The sequence below is a fragment of the Echinops telfairi genome, unplaced genomic scaffold, assembly GCF_000313985.2.
Source record: "Echinops telfairi isolate 266 unplaced genomic scaffold, ASM31398v2 ScPeMD7_30;HRSCAF=105, whole genome shotgun sequence".
Taxonomy (NCBI): Eukaryota; Metazoa; Chordata; class Mammalia; order Afrosoricida; family Tenrecidae; genus Echinops; species Echinops telfairi.
Genome location: NW_022103927.1, coordinates 1,822,600 through 1,839,963, shown reverse-complemented (window position 1 = coordinate 1,839,963; position 17,364 = coordinate 1,822,600). Strand labels below are relative to the sequence as shown.

Sequence of the window (17,364 nt, the reverse complement as noted above, 5' to 3'; positions counted from 1 at the left end):
AAAGGGGCAGTTCTACCTTGTCCTATAGGGTCGCCATGAGGCAGGATCCACTGGATGAGAGTGAGTTGAGTTGACCTGAATTGAGTTGAGTTAATATTAAATGGTAAAGCCATCAGATTTTGGTCTATTCATTGTTGGGAGGAGGTTGATAACTGATTTTGTCTCTTTACTTGTTATACTTCAGTTGAAATTTTCTATGACTTGAGGTAATTTAGGTAACTTGTGGGTTTTTAGAAATTTCTAGAGGTAACATGGTCAGGAACCAATAATACTGAAAGAAGAAGTCCAAGCCACACCAATGGCAGTTGCAGAAAACAAAGTCCAGGGATTGCGGAATGCCAACTGAGATATTTCAACAAATGAATTCAACACTGGAAATGTTTTCTCGTCTGTGCCAAGAAATGTGAATGACAGCTACCTGTCCAACAGACTGGATGAGATATGTATTTGTGGCCATTCCAAAAAAAGAATGCACCAACACAATGAAGAAACTATTAGACAATGCCATTAATATCAGACACAAGTAAAATTTTTCTGAAGATCATTCAGAAATGGTTTCAATGCTTTATTGGTAAGAGGCAGCCAAAATTTAAGTTGGACTGTGGAACAGGGATATCATCGCTGCTATGAGATAGATCTTGGCTGAAAGCTGTGAACACCAGAATGAGGTTTATCTCAGGGTTTTTGGACTATACAAAGGCATTTGACTCTGTGAGTCATGTCAAATCAGAGATAAAGTTGTGAAGAATGAAAATTCCAAAGCAATTAATTGTGCTCATGCAGAACATGTACATCAACCACGAGACAGTTATTAGAACAGAACAAGAGGCTAGTGCATGGTTTCAAATGTCAGGGTTGTATTCTTTCACCATTTTTAATCATTCTGAATGCAGCATTATTCAGTTGGTTCCAACTCATAATGACCCTATGTACAACGAAACAAAATGTTAACTGGTTCTGCGCCATCCTCACAATTGTGTTTGAGCCCATTATTACAGCCACTGTCAATCCATCTTGTCAGAGGTTTTTCTCTGATGTCTTTTTCCGGGGACTGGTCTCTCCTGATAACATGTCCAAAGTATGAGAGACTAAGTCTTGCCATCGTCACATCTAAGTAACTTTCTGACCATACTTCTTCTGAGACAGATTTATTTGTGGTTCTGGCAGCCCATGGTACTTTTAGTATTCGTTACCAGCACTATAATTTAGTGCATCACTTCTTCCATCTTCCTTAGCCATTGTTCAACTTTCACATGCGTAAGAGGTGATTGAAAATAGCATGCCTGAGTCAGACACCTTTGCCTTTCAGCCCTTTAAAGAGAGCTTGTGAAGCAGATCTGCCCAATATAATACATCGTTTGTTTTCTTTGCTGCTGCTTCTATGAGCATTGATTGTAGATCCAAGCGAGTTGAAATCTTTGACAACTTCTGACTTCTCTCTGTTTATCATGATGTTGTGCATTGGCCCAGTTGTAAGGATATTGTTTTCTTTACATTTGTATATGTCCAACTTAAAACTATAGCAAAGATTCATGAATTATACCTCTTCCTCTCCACAAAAAAAATAAATATCAGGAACAAATGAAGGATAAGAGTTGGATTTCAAACCAGACTTTGTTGCTGTTAACATTTTCTCACTTTTGTTAGCTGATCTACTCTAAGTATGCACACAAAAAAATACTCCTGAATGCCACTGCTCCACAGCCCCTTGGAATATCAACAAGTAATTATAAAGGACATTCACATTGTAGTTCTCTCCTTTTTCATAGCATTTCTAAGCTGTGTGTGTGTGTGTGTGTGTGTGTGTGTGTGTGTGTGTGTGTGTGAGAGAGAGAGAGAGAGAGAGAGAGAGAGAGAGCCCGACCAGAAGGCAGGAAAGGTCATCTTTAATAAATGATCTTCTCAATGGTAGAGATTTCAGAGAATAGGACTGACCACCTTGCCTTTTGTGAGTTCCACAGAATCACAAGTTCATCGCCTCCTGTTTAAGGAACCGTTCCCTGGGAGTGCTAAGCCCTTGTTAGGGTACTTGATAACAAGGTCCACCAGGGTTCCAGATAACTGCCCAAAGAACACCTCCCTGTACTCTCATTTGCCAGTGCTTAGGACCACCCACTCCTGCTGGCAGAGAGAGCAACAATTGTTGTGCTTCACCCACGGTGACATGTAGCAGTTGGGGAAGGAATGAGTACATCCTTCCCAGACCACAGCACGATCCACTTGTTTGTTTTCAGCTTGACATCTAAGTCAGGAATCTAGACCCAACGCATGGTGCACATATTGCACTCCACCTCCCAGGTCCGCATTGCCCTCGCTTTCTTCTTCTTGAGGGAAAACACTTTATCACCCCCAAACTTGGAGCCTGTGCTCCCAGAGTGAGAGGAAAGGGTGCCAGGTTCCTTGCCCTCTTCCAAGTCGGCCATGGGGGTAACCTGGAGCCAACAGCAAAGTTAGAGAGGCTATGGTTTATGGTTTCAGTCTGTGTTGTGACTTATTTTGTGACCTGACATATGGTCTATCTTAGAGTGATCCATGTGCACTAGAGAACAATGCATATGCTGTTATTGGATGGAATGTTGCTGTTATGCCTGTGTGCTCTGGTGTATATTGTTGTTGATGTACAATTATAAGTATGAATTATAATTATTTTAAATCACCAGTTTAATAATTCTAAAACATCTGCTATATTCAACTCTGATGCTTGTCTATTCAACCAAGGATGAAGCTGCTAGTCTTTGAGTGTTTCCTTGATACCAGCATAGCATATGCTGCTTTAAACCTTCTGCTTTATGTTCTAGTGTACCTTATCAAAGGAAGTGAACTTAATCCTTCTCCAAAAAGAAATGATGAACGCAGTGTGGTACTAGGTTTCTGATTTGTAGAGGATTTTTCGCTCATCCTCTTAACTGTTCTGGCTGTTATGGTCCCTAGGAATAGAGAGAACCAACATTTGAGTTGCTCGTTGTCAAAGTGGGGAGAAAACTTCAGGATGTCAGATATATTGTGAAGTCTATCCAATAAGAGGCTTACAGTCTGGTAATACATGAGGACAACAAAGGGATGAGGCTAATGGCCATGTTCTGCTTCACCTCCCTGTGAAGTCTTCAGTGCCCAAGGACTGTTAGTCTCTCCTCTCCTTTTTGCACATTTGGGGAGATGGTATCTTGCTGATTCAGATTGTGTGTAATGCTGTAGGACTCTGTGCTTGTTGATGATGTGGCTGTCAGCTTTACCCAGGAAGAATGGGCTTTGCTGGATTTTTCTCAGCGGAAACTCTATAGAGATGTGATGATGGAAACCTTCAGGAACTTGGACTCAGGTAAGAACAGTTTCATTTTTCTGACTCACTTCTTTATGGAGTACAGATGTTGTACTCATTGACCTTTTGATAGTATTTGGGTTGAAGAATAAACATGAAAGGCATTTTCATTTTCCTCATGGAGCTTAGAATTTAGTGGCTATTTCATGAAACTAAAAAGCTATGTATTATACTGAATATTTATTTTATGCTTAAAAACCTTGAGGTTCTTTGTGGCTTCAGGAGTCAGTTTGAGGTAAAAATATTTGTGGTTGGGAACTCACATTAGGGTTTTACTGTGTTTATTTCAAGTTATATGGGATACACCTGTGCATACGTAGAGACTGCAGTATTGACTTAATGTCAAGAAAATGTCCCTCCTAAACTGCCTTTCTCCATCAGCACCATGTGAACCATACTAATTTTTCTTTCTGAGAAGCTAACGAATGATTTTAGGAAAGCGGAAACAGGAAAAAGGATTCACTTAGAGCTACATTATCAGAGAACACAAGAAAAGCAAGAATTTGAAGGACCAGACCTGTTGGAACAGAATTACATTTTAATAAATCAGCTCAAAAAATTATCTCTTGGTTTGAGCATATGGAACTTCCGCTCATACTTGAGCTGAGTTTAAAAAAATCAATCTTCATGCCTTTTCTGCCTATAAGAAACCTATTCCCCACTTTTTCTATTTTAATAGTACCTTTGCCCATTCCTATTATTTGCAATACTTTTCTACTTTGTTCTCCTACTTACACCCTACTCACATCACCACCACTTTCAATTGTTTAGAATTCCTCCTAACTAGGTCCTTTACCATTTTAGCCATTTTCAAAATCCTGGAACAGCCAAATGCCACAAAATCTTCCTTAATACTTCCCTTGTTCCACAAGTAATGTCTCTACTGTTTTGTTTCATATTGTAAAACTCCACTTAAAATTATTGGGTCAGTTTTTCAACAGAGTAATAATAAACAAAGGTTGTCCTTGAAGAATGACTCCTGGTCCTCCATAATAGGAGGACTGTATGGTTGCCGTGACCTCACAGAGCAGCTCTGCCACCAGGGGAACTTGACGAGGTAAGTACCCTTCCTGATTCCTTGAGTTAAGTCTCTGAAGTGAGTATTCAGATGTTATGGCATTTCTGTGTACAAAACACTAGCTGTAAAATGGTGTGTTCACATAATTTCAAAAACAATATTTCCATAAATGGGAATCATATATTCAGTATTTGACACTTATTTCACTTCTACACAACTATCATAAAGTCCTACTATTTATAAAGACTGTGAAAACTATTTAGTAAGACTGTTACAATAATGATAGACCTAATTCAAACGATGCAACATGAGATAACTCAGTGCAGAAAACATAAGACCACTGTGTATGGTAATTGAGATGGTATCACATTTTATTCTAACAATTTATTGCCTATTTTTAACAGAAGATATATGGTAGAGGGCCTCCATGAGAGTAAAGAATATATAGGAAAGAAAAATAAGGAAGGTCACCAGTATGAGAAAACTTTCGACTGGATTGCAGATCGTCCTAGGCCTAAGAGAACTCATGCTGAAGTAAATCCTTCTAAATGTCATGAGTGTGGAAAAGCCTTCCTGGTTCACACATCTGTGCCTCAAATGAGATCGCAGATTGGATACCAACATTATCAACATACGGAATGTGAAGACTGCAATTGTCCCTCTTATCTGAAACCTTTTGTGAGAACTTTTCCTGGAGAGAGACTTTGTAAATGTGAGAATTCAGGAAAACCTTCTAGTGGTTCCTCACCTCTCACTAAGCATATAATAACTCAGTGTGAAAAGAGGGCTTATGAATGTAAGGAATGTGGGAAAAACTTTAGCCCTTCCTCACGACTCACTAAGGGAAGAACTCCGAGTGGAGTGAGGTCCTATGAGTGTAAGGAATGTGGAAAAGCCTTTCGCTATTCCTCTTACCTCACCAGACATATAAGTTCTCACAGTGGAGAGAAACCTTATGAATGTAAGGAATGTGGGAAAGCCTTTCGTCGTTTCTCATCTCTCACTACACATATAAGAGCTCACAGTGGAGAGAGACCTTATGAATGTAAGGAATGTGGGAAAGCCTTTAGTCGTTTCTCATCCCTCACTACACACATAAGAGCTCACAGTGGAGAGAGGCCTTATGAATGTAAGGAATGTGGGAAAGGCTTTAGTCGGTCCTCACACCTCACTACACATATAAGGTCTCATACTGGAGAGAGGCCTTATGAATGTAAGGAATGTGGGAAAACTTTTACTTGTTCCTCACACCTCACTAGACACAAAAGGCATCACTGTGGCGAGAGGACTTACTAATATAAAAAATGCTGAAATGTCTTCAGATGTCTTTCATCCTTTGCAACAGATCTTAGTAGGAATACTGGAGAGAAATATGTATGTAAGTAATGTTGGAAATCTTTCATCCTTTTTCTTTTGTCAAACCTGAAAAAATCATATATGTCCAAGGAACCATATAAATGTAATGAATGTTAGAAGATTTTTCTTTCCTACTTTCAATGACACTCATGTATATGGAAAAGCCTTCTGTATTAACTACTGAAACATGTGAGAACTCTACCAGAGAAGCATCATGTAAATGTAAAGATCCTGGGAACATCGTGTGGCTTGATCCTATGGATGTAAAAGGTGATGGAAGCCTTTGGTGCCCCTTCTCCTTAAGGATTCTTGTGACATTTTGCAAAATGGAGAAACCCTGTAACTATAAGCATTGAGAAAGCCTTCGATCTTCTACTTTTCCTTTGGTGCACAAAAATATTCCAGGAGAAGACCTCTCGAATGCTTTTTGGATATCACCATTCCTATATCCCCATTTACACTAATTTCTATTTTTTATTTTTTGTTAAATACGGTAACTTGATAAATATCCCTTTAAGTTCCTTTTGAATTTTAGGATATGAATTTTGATACATATTCTTCCCATTTGGTTCATGTATATAATAATATTCTTCAATAGAAAGGTTCATTGATACATGGGTGTTTTGAGGTGTGTGTGTTTTCATAAAATAAGTCAAATTTTAACCTTTTTGTTACTTTGAATACAAAGCAGCATATTCTCATTGTAGAAAAAATTATTTTACCTGCTAAATGTATATAAAGGTAAATCTAAAAGCATTGCTACTCATGTTTCAGTTCATAGATGCATGGGTTCCTTCTAAACTAACCCATTTTAAAAATGTATCTACAGTCAGTAGAAAACTGCAGACAGTATCTCCCAATAATACATTTACCTTAGTCTCATTAGGTTGCCCCAAAGTCCAATCAAAACAGGGACTACCAAGGGGGTCTGTTGGGCAGTTTCAATTTAAGACAAGTCACCTCAGAAGGTTATGGCAACCCCTACCCCACCCCTCCACTCCCCACCCCCACCCCTAGATTCCAAAGCTATAACCTTGATATGTTTTCTTGAAGGACATGAGACAATCATGTGGGCTTATAATGGAGGAACTTTAAGAAAAATGAAAAAGACCAGGAAAGCTATGCTAAGGTTTTGGGGTTTAGGTGTCCCCCCACCCCCACCCCATCATGACAGTACACTTTCTCATTCACCAAGAATAGCAAGGAATATCTGTACTAATTTGGTTGGGAAATATTACCACATGCCCCCTGTATCCTTGATCTTTTTTCTTCAGACTTCTTTTTATTCTCAAAGCACCACATCAAAAAGAAACATGGTTTGATTCCCTGAGAGTATGCCAAAATTGCCATTTAGATGTGGTATAAATCAAAAGGTGCAGAATTCTTTGGGGGAGGTTATGTTAATCGTTAGGTGCCATCAAGTTGGTTGTGACTCATAGTGACCCAGTGCACAACTTAACAAAGCACTGCCCTGTCCTACACCATCCTTACAGTCATTATGTTTGAGCCCAGCCTTGCAGCCACTATTGCAATTTATCTTCTTGATGGTTTTCCTCTTTTGCACAAACTCTCCACTTTAACATGAGTGATGTCCTTGTCTAGGGACTAGTCTCTTCTAATAATATATCCAAAGACACGAGACAAAGTCTCTTCATCCTTGCTTCAAAGGAGCATTCTGTTTGTACTTCTTCCAGGACAGACTTTGTTGTTCTAGCAGTCATGATATTTTCAATATTCTTCAGGAATAGCTTAGAGAGATAGAAACAACACCTTGATAATTAAATGGACCTTTATAGCAGATATGGTAAGAAACTATAGCTTCACATTTTTATATTTTTGTTTAACCAAAGTGTCTATGATTTTTTTTAGGAATACGCTTTTACTTACCCTTCTCTATGAAATAAAAATTATTTGGGATATCACCACTTTTAATATTTGTATTCTTCAACCTTTCAACAAAGTCATGGCTTAAATATAGTCATGACCTGTAGTAAGAAAGGTTCTCAGTCTCTCAACATTCCAGAAGCTGTGCTACATGCCCCCTCACCTACCTGACCATCCTTTCTCATTTCATTTGAGGCATTGGAAGACTCCTCTCTGGAATGGTCTCCTCATCTATAAAACAAGGGTGAGGTCGGATTGTCTCTGCAGAATCTGTCCCTGACACTTGTTGATCTGATTCAAGATGTATACCTGTCTCCTAGACTCAACACCAAGAGACTGAGACCCCAGCTCATAGGGAGGTATGTCAGGGCAGTGCATGGGACTATAGTTACTGAAGAGTCCAGCATGAGCCAGGCATGTGACCATCCTTCTCCAATGGAGTTTCCCCCAGACTACCCTGGTATGTCCCATCCCCTGGATACCACTTAGGGCATCCATACTGTGTGCTCTTTCCACTATAATAGGCTCACATAGAGCCTTCCTGTGCTGAGCTGTCCTGTTCTGTCCATGGCTCCCAGTGTCCATTTGTTCAAAATTTGAAGGACTCTCTTAAGGCAGGGCCTGCCAGGGAAAACCCAGACATGACTAATAGCCAGGTTGGTGACACACTACAGACTGAGTCACATACCACACAGGAGCAGAGAGATGAAGGGTCCAGCTGGGCATGGTGTGAGCAGCCCGCCCTCTGCCTGGGAGGCTGTGTTGCAACTGAATGGACACAAGAGCAGAATTTGCTCATGACATTTGATGAAGAGATGGGATATGAACCACAAGTCAAGACACCAGAGAAAGTGTTCTGAGGGACAGTGCCAGAATGGCATTTGCCTAAGCGAGGTGGCAAGCCCGTGGATGGTGGTGAGAAAGGGGTTACAGGTCCCAGAACCAACGAGCAGAGATATGGAGCCAAAGGCAGCTTAACTTCCAAGATCAGTATGATCAGAGCACCAGACAAGTAGAAGGTTTTAAGGTAAGTCAGGGAGAAACAATGCATAAGGACAGTGGAGGTGGTGAGGAGGCAAACTAAAATAGGGAGGCCATGTTGGTTGCCAGATGGAGTGTGAAGACATTTCACCGTGGGTCTAAGTGGCAGCGTTCAGATTCTAAAAAGAAGAGTTGATTAAGATGAGTATTAAAAAACATATTTCTAAGGGGCATGCTGATATTAACACATAAGTTCCTCTGACAGCAAAGTATTGAATTGTCACCCAGGTAAAGGTTCACATACAATATAGTGAAGAGTGTATTTTTATATATACAAGGCGGGTGGGGCATGTCTAATCTGTGATGGGTAGGGTGTTTCTACTAGTTAAGAGGTCGCAGTTGGTAATGCCACGAAGTTGTTTAGGTGCCCTCGAGAGCTCTGACTCGGCGAGCCTCTGTCCAACAGAATAAAACACTGCCCAGCCTCATAAATGTTCTCATGTTGGAGCCCATAGATGCAGCCGCTATGTTAATCCATCTTGTTGAAGGTCTTCCTCTTTCTGGCTCCCCCACTACGTTACCAAGCATGATGGCCTCCACCAGGAACTGGTCTCTCCTGACATGTTGACCATGAGACCAACTCTTGCCATCCTTGCCTCCAAGGAGCATTCTGGCTGTACTTCTTTCTTTCTTTTTAAAAAATCTTTTTATTGTGGGTTTGTACAGCTCTTATCACAATCTATACATCCATCCATTGTATCAAGCATATTTGTACATATGTTGCTATCATCATTTTCTTTTGGCAGTCCATGATACATTCAATATTCTTCACCAGCAACATAATTCAAGTGCATCAATTCTTTAGTCTTCTTTATTCAGTGTCCAATTTTCACATGTAGTTGAGTCCATAGAAAATAAGATGGTTGGGTCAGGTGTATCTTAGTCCTCAAAGTAACAGGCTTGCTTTTCAACACTTTAAAGAGGGCTTGTGCAACAGCTTTACCCAGGTTGATGTGTCATTTAATCTCGTGAGCATGGGTTATGGATATGGATAGGTTATGGATCCAAGCAAGATGAAACTCTTGACAACTTCAATTTTTTCTCCATTTATCATATTGTTACCTACTGATCCAATTTTAAGGATTGTGAATTTTTTGACAGTGAGTTGTAATCCATACTGAGGACTACAATGCTTGGTCTTCATCAGCAAGTGCTTCAAGTCCTCCTCACTTTCAGCTAGCAGTGTGTCATCTGCATATCAAGGGTTAACAAGCCTTCCTCCAGCCCTGATACTGCACTCCTCTTCATATAATTCAACTTCTCTGATGATTTGTTCAGCATACAGATTGAATAAGTATGGTGAGAGGATACAACTCTGACGCACACCTTTCTTGAACTCTAAACCATGCAGTATGTCCTTGGTCTGTCTCTTGATCCATGCATGTACAGACTCCTCACAAGCACAATGTAGTGCTCTAGGATTCCCATTCTTCTCAAGGCTAGCCATAGTTTGTTATCGTTCACGCAATCAAATTCCTTAGTATAGTCAATGAAACACAAGTACACATCTTTCCAGTATTGTCTGCTTTCAGTCAAGATTCACCTGACATCAGCAATGATATCCCTTGTTCCATATCCTCTTCTGAATCTGACCTGAATCTGTGGTGTCTCCCTGTCAATGAATTGCTGACCTGTCTTCAGCAAAATGTTACTTACATGTGACATTAATGATACTGGCTTATACTTTGAGCATTCGGTTAGGAAATACCATAAAGTTAGATATTTGGTTTGTTTGTCCCTAGCCCAGCTCACTGTTCAATAAGTACTCTTTTCTACCCCAGAGTTCTTTACAGGCAGGTTTCATCTTGTGTTGTCCATGGCTTCCTTACATTGACATATGGCAGGTGAGTCTGGTTTGTGGGTCCAGCCAGGGACCAGTCCCTCTAGCCAGGGTGTCAGTCATGGGGCTGGAGCTATAGGGATAGGCATGTATTCAGCTTTGTTCCAGTTGAGACGGGATGAGGGCTTGGGGGAAAAGACATGGATGAACCCAGGTGATGGCATAGTCAGCAGTGTAGCTTTGGAGGAAGGAAAGATGCTTCTTGTATACAGCCAAGTAGAATGACCCAAGAAAGTTACACACATCTGGCTTTAGAAAGAGGTTGGTGAGAGATGAGGAGAAAAAAGCATTGGCCAGGAGCAGTGTTTCTGCCAGACCTTCTCTCCAGTGTCTGCCAGGACAGGAAGGGTTACGTGCATGGTCTTGGGTCCAGATCATCAGAGTACCCTAAAAGCTGGCTGTTGACAGCTGTATCTGTAGGCCAGCCATGCCCCTGTTCTCACTGGATACTCCTTAGAAAAGCCATCAAATTCCTGAGGATGAGCATTACATTGGAGCTAGCCCACCACCACTACTTTCCAAGGAGCAAGATCACCCATTCCCCATAGGAGTACAGCCTGCATCATGCCTCTGAACCTCTTCTCTGAGGGGGATTTCCAAACCTATAAGGTTTGTTCCACTCCCAGAGTACATTTGACTCAAAATCTAAACCTGTTGTTAACATAGTACTCGTTTCTAGTAAGAAATACTGCTCTTTCTTAAATCCTCCAGCAGAGAAAACAGGATCTCCTAAGGGCATTAATATCAGCTAGGGACAGACCCAGTTGCCACTTAGTACTGCATAGCACCAGACTTCATTGCAAGTTCCACCTGTGTGAGGCCTGGACTTCCTGGAGCAGGGAAAGGGTAAGGGCAAGGGTGCACCTCTTCCTGAAGGTAAATGCTTGGAGAATCTCATATAATTGGACATGATCCTGTGAAGCTGGTATGCACTTATCCATTTTGTAGATGAAGAAACAGGTCCAGGGAGGTTATGTCATGAACTTTCTAAGGGGCTAGCCTGTGCTCTTACCATTTTTCAGGGGGGTCTCCCAATGAAATCTATTGACGTGGCCTGCAACAATGGGCTCAAACAGCAGCGATTGTGAGGGTGCTGCAGGGTCACACAGATTCATTTTTGTCCACAGAGTTGCTGAATTGGAACTAAGTCGTACAACAACCCACACATCGTGGTTATGCTGCAGGTTTTATTTTTAATCTACCACAGTGGCGGTAAAACCCTAGGAAACCCCAGGGAGCCGCCACCTCCAAGCTGGAGGGCTAGACGGAAAAGCCACCATGGCCTTTCAAGAACTCAAGCTGAAATGTTAACAAGCAGTAAGTGTGTCTTCTGCGTGAAGATACAGCAGGGCACTTCATGACACATCATTGTGTCTACTGGGGACTGCTAAAGCCTCCAACACTACTTGTGTAAAATGCTTATTGAAAAATGAATGTCCTGACCTCTTTTCATCACAGTGAAACATCCATTTCAGCCCAGTTCTTTTCCACATAATTGTGAGTTTGGGTATGCTTGAACTCATAGAGTGAGCGTTTTCACCTACATAGAGTGTGAACCTGGAGCCCGCCCCCCCCTCCCCCCCCCCCCCCCCCCCCCCCCCCATAGAGAAGCTCCATGTAAATGTGACCGTTCTGGTGTCAGGCACTCTGAACACCAAGGTGTTAGGAAGACCGAAGTCACGGGAAACTTGGGGAAGAGGTGAGGGACATCTGCAGGTGCCTGGGCAGGCTAGCGCCTCACCAATCTGAGAGTTCTCCAGGTCTGACAGGGCACCTGCAATGTCAGCTTGTAAGCAGGACTCCCAGGTCTCCTGTGTGCGGCAGTCTGGGAACTGAGGGTGAAGGCTTTGTTAGCCTGGAGCTCTGCCTATCAGAGACGTAGTGTCATCATGGGAAGCACAGCACTCAGGGAACTGGCAGGGCTGAGCATGTGCTGCAGCCCAGCAGTAATTGTCCTGGGGTATGAGGACATTGCTCCACCTGCATTAAAGCCCTCTGCACTTAGAACCTCTAAGTAAGGTGAGTCCAGGAATACTCTGTAATGAGTTGGAGATGCTGCACTTGACCCAGGTCTCCTGGCTCCCTGTCCTGCCCTCTTCCATAAACCAGGGATCATCCCTTCTCTACCTGCCTCTCTTCTCTCCCAGGCTGGCCCAGGTGACACCCCTGCCTCCCCAGTCCCTTTCTGGGCTGCCCTCTCTACCTTAGTCACCCTGTCCATGGTTCTGAGCTCCCTGGCACAGCCCTACTACTGGGCAGATAGTCTGGCCCATCTCAGTGCTACCACCTCTGAGGAAGTGTGTGGTGGGTGACACAGACACCAATGTCTAATCACAAACTGCTGGCAACCTCCCATTGGACACCCATGCACAGGCACAATTCCCCTTCGACCCGTAGGATCTGCCAGTGGCCATCTTGGTGTACCTTGGCCAGCTCACACTCAGGAAGGCAGTTGCCCTGAGCCTAAGCCCTATTCTGCACCTTCTTCTGGCCCCATTCTATGGGCTTCGTCCCTTCATGTCATCCTAAAGGGACAGGCACTAAGGGTATCTGGGCAGTAGTAAAGACATCTCTAATGGGTATTTCCATAGTCCCCGAGCTAGTCTCCACCTGGACAAAATAAATCTTAGGACTGGCAGGCCTGGGTGCCAGCTTACTTTAAACACAAGAATCGTGTGAAAGCATTTACTAGCTTAAAGACTGTTGTGGGTCTGAAGCAGGATTTTCTGAAGGAGCACTTACCTGTCTCACGGTGGCGATGAAACACCATCTTAAGACCATCCGATGGTTCACAAGAGTACTTGTCTGTCTCCTCAGCTTCTGAGGTCTGGTTGTGATGGCTTCCATGGGTTCAAAGGGTACTGCCACTGGTGGGGAAACTGGGTGGAGTCTTTTAGGAAAATTGTTACAGGGATTGCATCTTTAGTTCTGCCGGGGACTCCCGTCTTCCAGTCTTCGTGCTTCATGGCACTTCCCAATGTTCCTGTGGGGGACTTTGCAGCTCCTCTGCAGTAAGGAACATTTGGACAGCTATAGTGGGACTAGGATCAGGCCCTATTACTATGTAAGTGTGTAGCTTAGACAATACATCTCAGCCTAGAGGAGCAGCTGGACATTCAGGGACTACTAGGGAGTTATGAGAGAAATAAAAGTTTTCCCATAGGCACCTTAAGGTTCCATAAAGTGTTTGACTACAGGTTTTCCTGACACTCCCAGGATGGTGCAAATGTGGGGTGCCAAAGGTCTGGGGAAGGAGGTGAGCACAGAATAGGCAGCCCTAATATCTAGGAGGAAATTTACTGACCTACCTGCCACATCGACGTTCACCCAAGGCTCCATACCAGTAACAGCTCTCTCCTGCTGCTTGGCCATCCAGGCCACCTTCCCTCCTGGTTGATTCCCATAGGACAGAGTGCTGCCCAGTGGCCAGTTTGTTGGCAGCGATAGCATGGCCTTGAGCAGGGTGGGTGACTATTCCATTTAGGGCAATTCCTTGCCCAGTGACCTGGGCGCCAGGGCACATGACACCTGATGCCTTGTTCAGGGGACTTGGAAACCTGGGAGGCAGTCGATGGGCGTTGGTTAGCAATGGCAGCCATTGCTGCACATGCCTAATGTTCTTCCTTCTCTCCTCCTGAGCCTGGGCTTCCTATTCTTTGTCATTATTGTCAAAGGTGGCATATGCACTAGTGACCATCTCTTCTAGCATAACTCCTTCAGACTTCTGTACTAAGTTCTGGAGTTTTTTTCCGAATGTTGGTGCTGCCTGTGTAGGAAATTTGTCCCTGAGTAGGACTTGCCCTTCATGAGTCTATGTCTTGAGTGGTGTGATTCCCCAGGGCTTCTTTCAGCAGCTGTAAGAAGCTTACGGGGCTTTCATCAGGCCCTTGGTGAATAGCTGTCACTTTGGTGTAATTGATGGTCTTTTGCCATCCTGACTTTAGTCCATTGTGATACACACCAGAAAATGTTCCCATGCCCACTTGTCATTGGGATCATTACAATCCCACGTGGGGTCAGTTGAAGGCACAGCTCTTTCTTCTACTGGATACTTATCATCACATAGAAACCTTCTGCAAACTTCCTCACTCCTTTCAGCACTTGTTCTTTCTCAAAGTCTGTCACAGTCTGTCCCAGTATGATCTTTACATCCTTCCAAGTCAAGTCATAGACTAGGGTGAGATGCTGAAAGGTCTCTATGTACTCTTCTGGATTGTCTGAGTAACTGCCTAGGTCACTCTTAATTTGCCTGAGTTCAATTAGGGTGAAAGGCTTGTGAATTGCCCAGGGACCGAACTCCCCAACTGTCTCTATTAAGGGTAGAACTTTGGCAGGGCCACTTGTCCCCCAGCTTCTACAGGTCCAGGGATCAAGGGTGGTGTGGCTGGGCTGGGGGTAGAGTAGCCTTCAGATTCAGGACCCTTAGAGCAGCGGTTCTCAACCTGTGGGTTGTGACCCCTTTGGGGGTCGAGCGACCCTTTCACAGGGGTTGCCTAATACATCCTGCATATCAGATATTTGCATTACAACTCATAACAGTAACAAAATGACAGTTGTGAAGTAGCAATGAAAATCATGTTATGGTTGGGGGTCACCCATGAAGAACTGTATTAAAGGGCAAGGCATTAGGAGAGTTGAGAACCACTGCCTTAGAGAGTCCTTAGTACACCTGAAAGGAAGGTCTTTACCACTTCTCAAGAGGAAAAATGCTTTGACCTAAGGCAACTCCTCCCACTTCCCCAGCCATTTGCAGAAACGTTCTAGAGAAAGTGTGCTATTCTTTGGCCAGGATTCCCCATCACATAGAATGTACTGAGGCCAGATGGTGTTGTAGAATGAGATTAACCCCTGTTCCTTCAGCATCTGCAGGTCAAATCTATGCCATTTAGACAGGATACAATAGGGACAGACCCTTTATTGCCCATGTAGAAAACACAAGAAGAGAGCCCAATGCCTTGGGGGTCATAATGAAGTTGCAGTGTGCCCCTAGGTGCCATGAAACTGGAGCCTCATGCAGGTGCCCCTGACAGGGAGATGTTCGGGGACCCAGTCTCTGCCAGCAAACTAGGTCCCGGCCATTTTCTAGACAGCAAGCAAAGGATTGGGAGTGAGGAGGGGGTCACCGTCTTGGGTAACCTTACATGGCCAACAGAGGAAGTTACTGGCATGAGTAATTCACCCGAACCTCTGAAGGTGTGACCATTGTTTGGAGTGGCCCTCCAGTAGCCTTCAAAGGAGACCAATGGCATGAGCGGACTTTCCGCAACCTTTGAAAGCAACAAGAGACCTGTCAATTGGTTCAGGGTGCATTCTAAGGACATTGAGATCCTTGGCTGGACACATATTGTCACAGCAGAGCTGTACCAGCTGGCCCAGGGGTCGAAGGTAATGAAATTGAAAAACCTTTCATAACAGGAGAGTTAGCAGTTATTCAGTGGCCTGTCTTCCAAATGACTTTTGCTAAGGCTTGGCAAAAGGAAAATCAGCACAAAATGAACAGAAGGTCAAAGCAGACACCAAACAGGACCAAGCTGCTTGTTTGTAAACCAGGAGAAAACGGGGGATGGGGTGGGGGCACATCCGTGAGAAAACTCAGAACAACGCCTGGTTGGGGTGGGGCCAGCCCACTAAATACCAACACCCACCCACCCACACACACAGTTGGAGCACTGGGCGCTGTTTTGCTGAGGTCGGTAGACCATGGGCTCAGTTGCCTGGCAACAAAATGACAGGCAGACACTGGGTGGCATCATCTTGGTAGGAGTCAGGAGACGACGTGTTTGGCTATCCTGCAAGAAAAATGCCGGCTGAAGCATGTGGCTGGTTGCGGTCAGCAGGAGCAAGCAACGGGAACCAGAATCCTGCAGAGACCGACAGGGTTTATGGGTGCACGCGACAGTTTTACTGGCAGGAACACAGAGAAAAACACTGAAAAACAAAGCACTTTTGAGACCGGAGTTTCCAAAATTCTCAGGCTACAGTCCTGACTGCATCACAGGAAGCCAAGCTGGGGGCAACTCGAGAGGACTACACAGGAAAGCAGAAAGGCAGACAAGCGCCACACATCGTATCAGGAAACACATGGGAGGATAGGAATGCAGACATACTGGGGGTAGGGGAAAGGGGGCTCCGGCCATACGTTACATGTGGCCCCAGGGTAACCTGCCGCAGAGTTGGCTCTTGAATACCCACAGCTTCAAAAGACAGGGTGGATGGGAACACACTGCGGGGAGGTCGTGGGGTCTGAACCACCCCCCCACCCCCACAGCAGAGCAAACCAAGAAAGGAGCATAACAGATCAGTAATGGGGGAGTAAAGCCAAACCACAAAACCCCTAAAAAGTCCCCAAATAGACTTCAGGCTAGGAGGGGCAGCTCCTGGAATTCTTGCAAGGCCAGTGGGGAGATCACCATAAAGGTCAGCAGACAGAACTGGAATTATGTGTTTTTTCTTTTTTTTCCTTTTAGTCAATCGTTTGTTTACTATTTGGTCTGTGCCATTGTTGGTATGCCTACTTACATAAGACAGGCATGGGACGCAAGCAGAGGGACTTGAGGGTAGAAGGGGGCTGGGGAAGGGTGCGTTGAGCAAACAACGCCACAGTCAGGGGAACAACTAGGGAATTAAAAACAACGAGGATATAGAGATCCTGGGGGTGTTGAAGTAACATCAATCAAGCTGAGAGGAAGTACTATGAGGCAGAAGTAGGACAAGCGTGATTATGGGGCAGAAGGAAGGTAAAAGGAAACAGGAACGATCTAGGAAGTAAAGCTATGGACAGAGGTATAAGCATAGGTGTGTCCATATGTAAATATGTTAATCTATAAAAAGTATTGGCTGAGAAATACAACTTTCCTCTAGTTCCTAAATGTTTCCTCCCCGCTCCCACTTCCATGACTCGAATTC

At 43.8% G+C, this 17,364-nt stretch overlaps 1 protein-coding gene and 1 pseudogene across 3 annotated transcripts in view; one reads left to right on the top strand and one right to left on the bottom strand.

Moving 5' to 3' along the window:
- The window catches only part of LOC123521635 (zinc finger protein OZF-like), a 52,913-nt gene that overhangs the window by 12,604 nt on the left and 22,945 nt on the right, over window positions 1–17,364 (top strand). Inside the window, exons 3-5 of one of the 3 annotated variants that reach the window (XM_045289685.1) lie at window positions 3,196–3,319; window positions 4,316–4,376; window positions 4,742–6,449. In XM_045289685.1, coding sequence (XP_045145620.1) covers window positions 3,196–3,319; window positions 4,316–4,376; window positions 4,742–5,633 — 1,077 coding nt within the window. In that variant the 3' untranslated portion in view covers window positions 5,634–6,449. Of the gene's footprint in view, window positions 1–3,195; window positions 3,320–4,249; window positions 4,377–4,741; window positions 6,450–17,364 lie in introns of those variants that run through there. The other 2 variants (XM_045289684.1, XM_045289683.1) reach the window with 2 other exon arrangements.
- LOC101639278 lies at window positions 2,151–2,423 on the bottom strand (annotated as a pseudogene).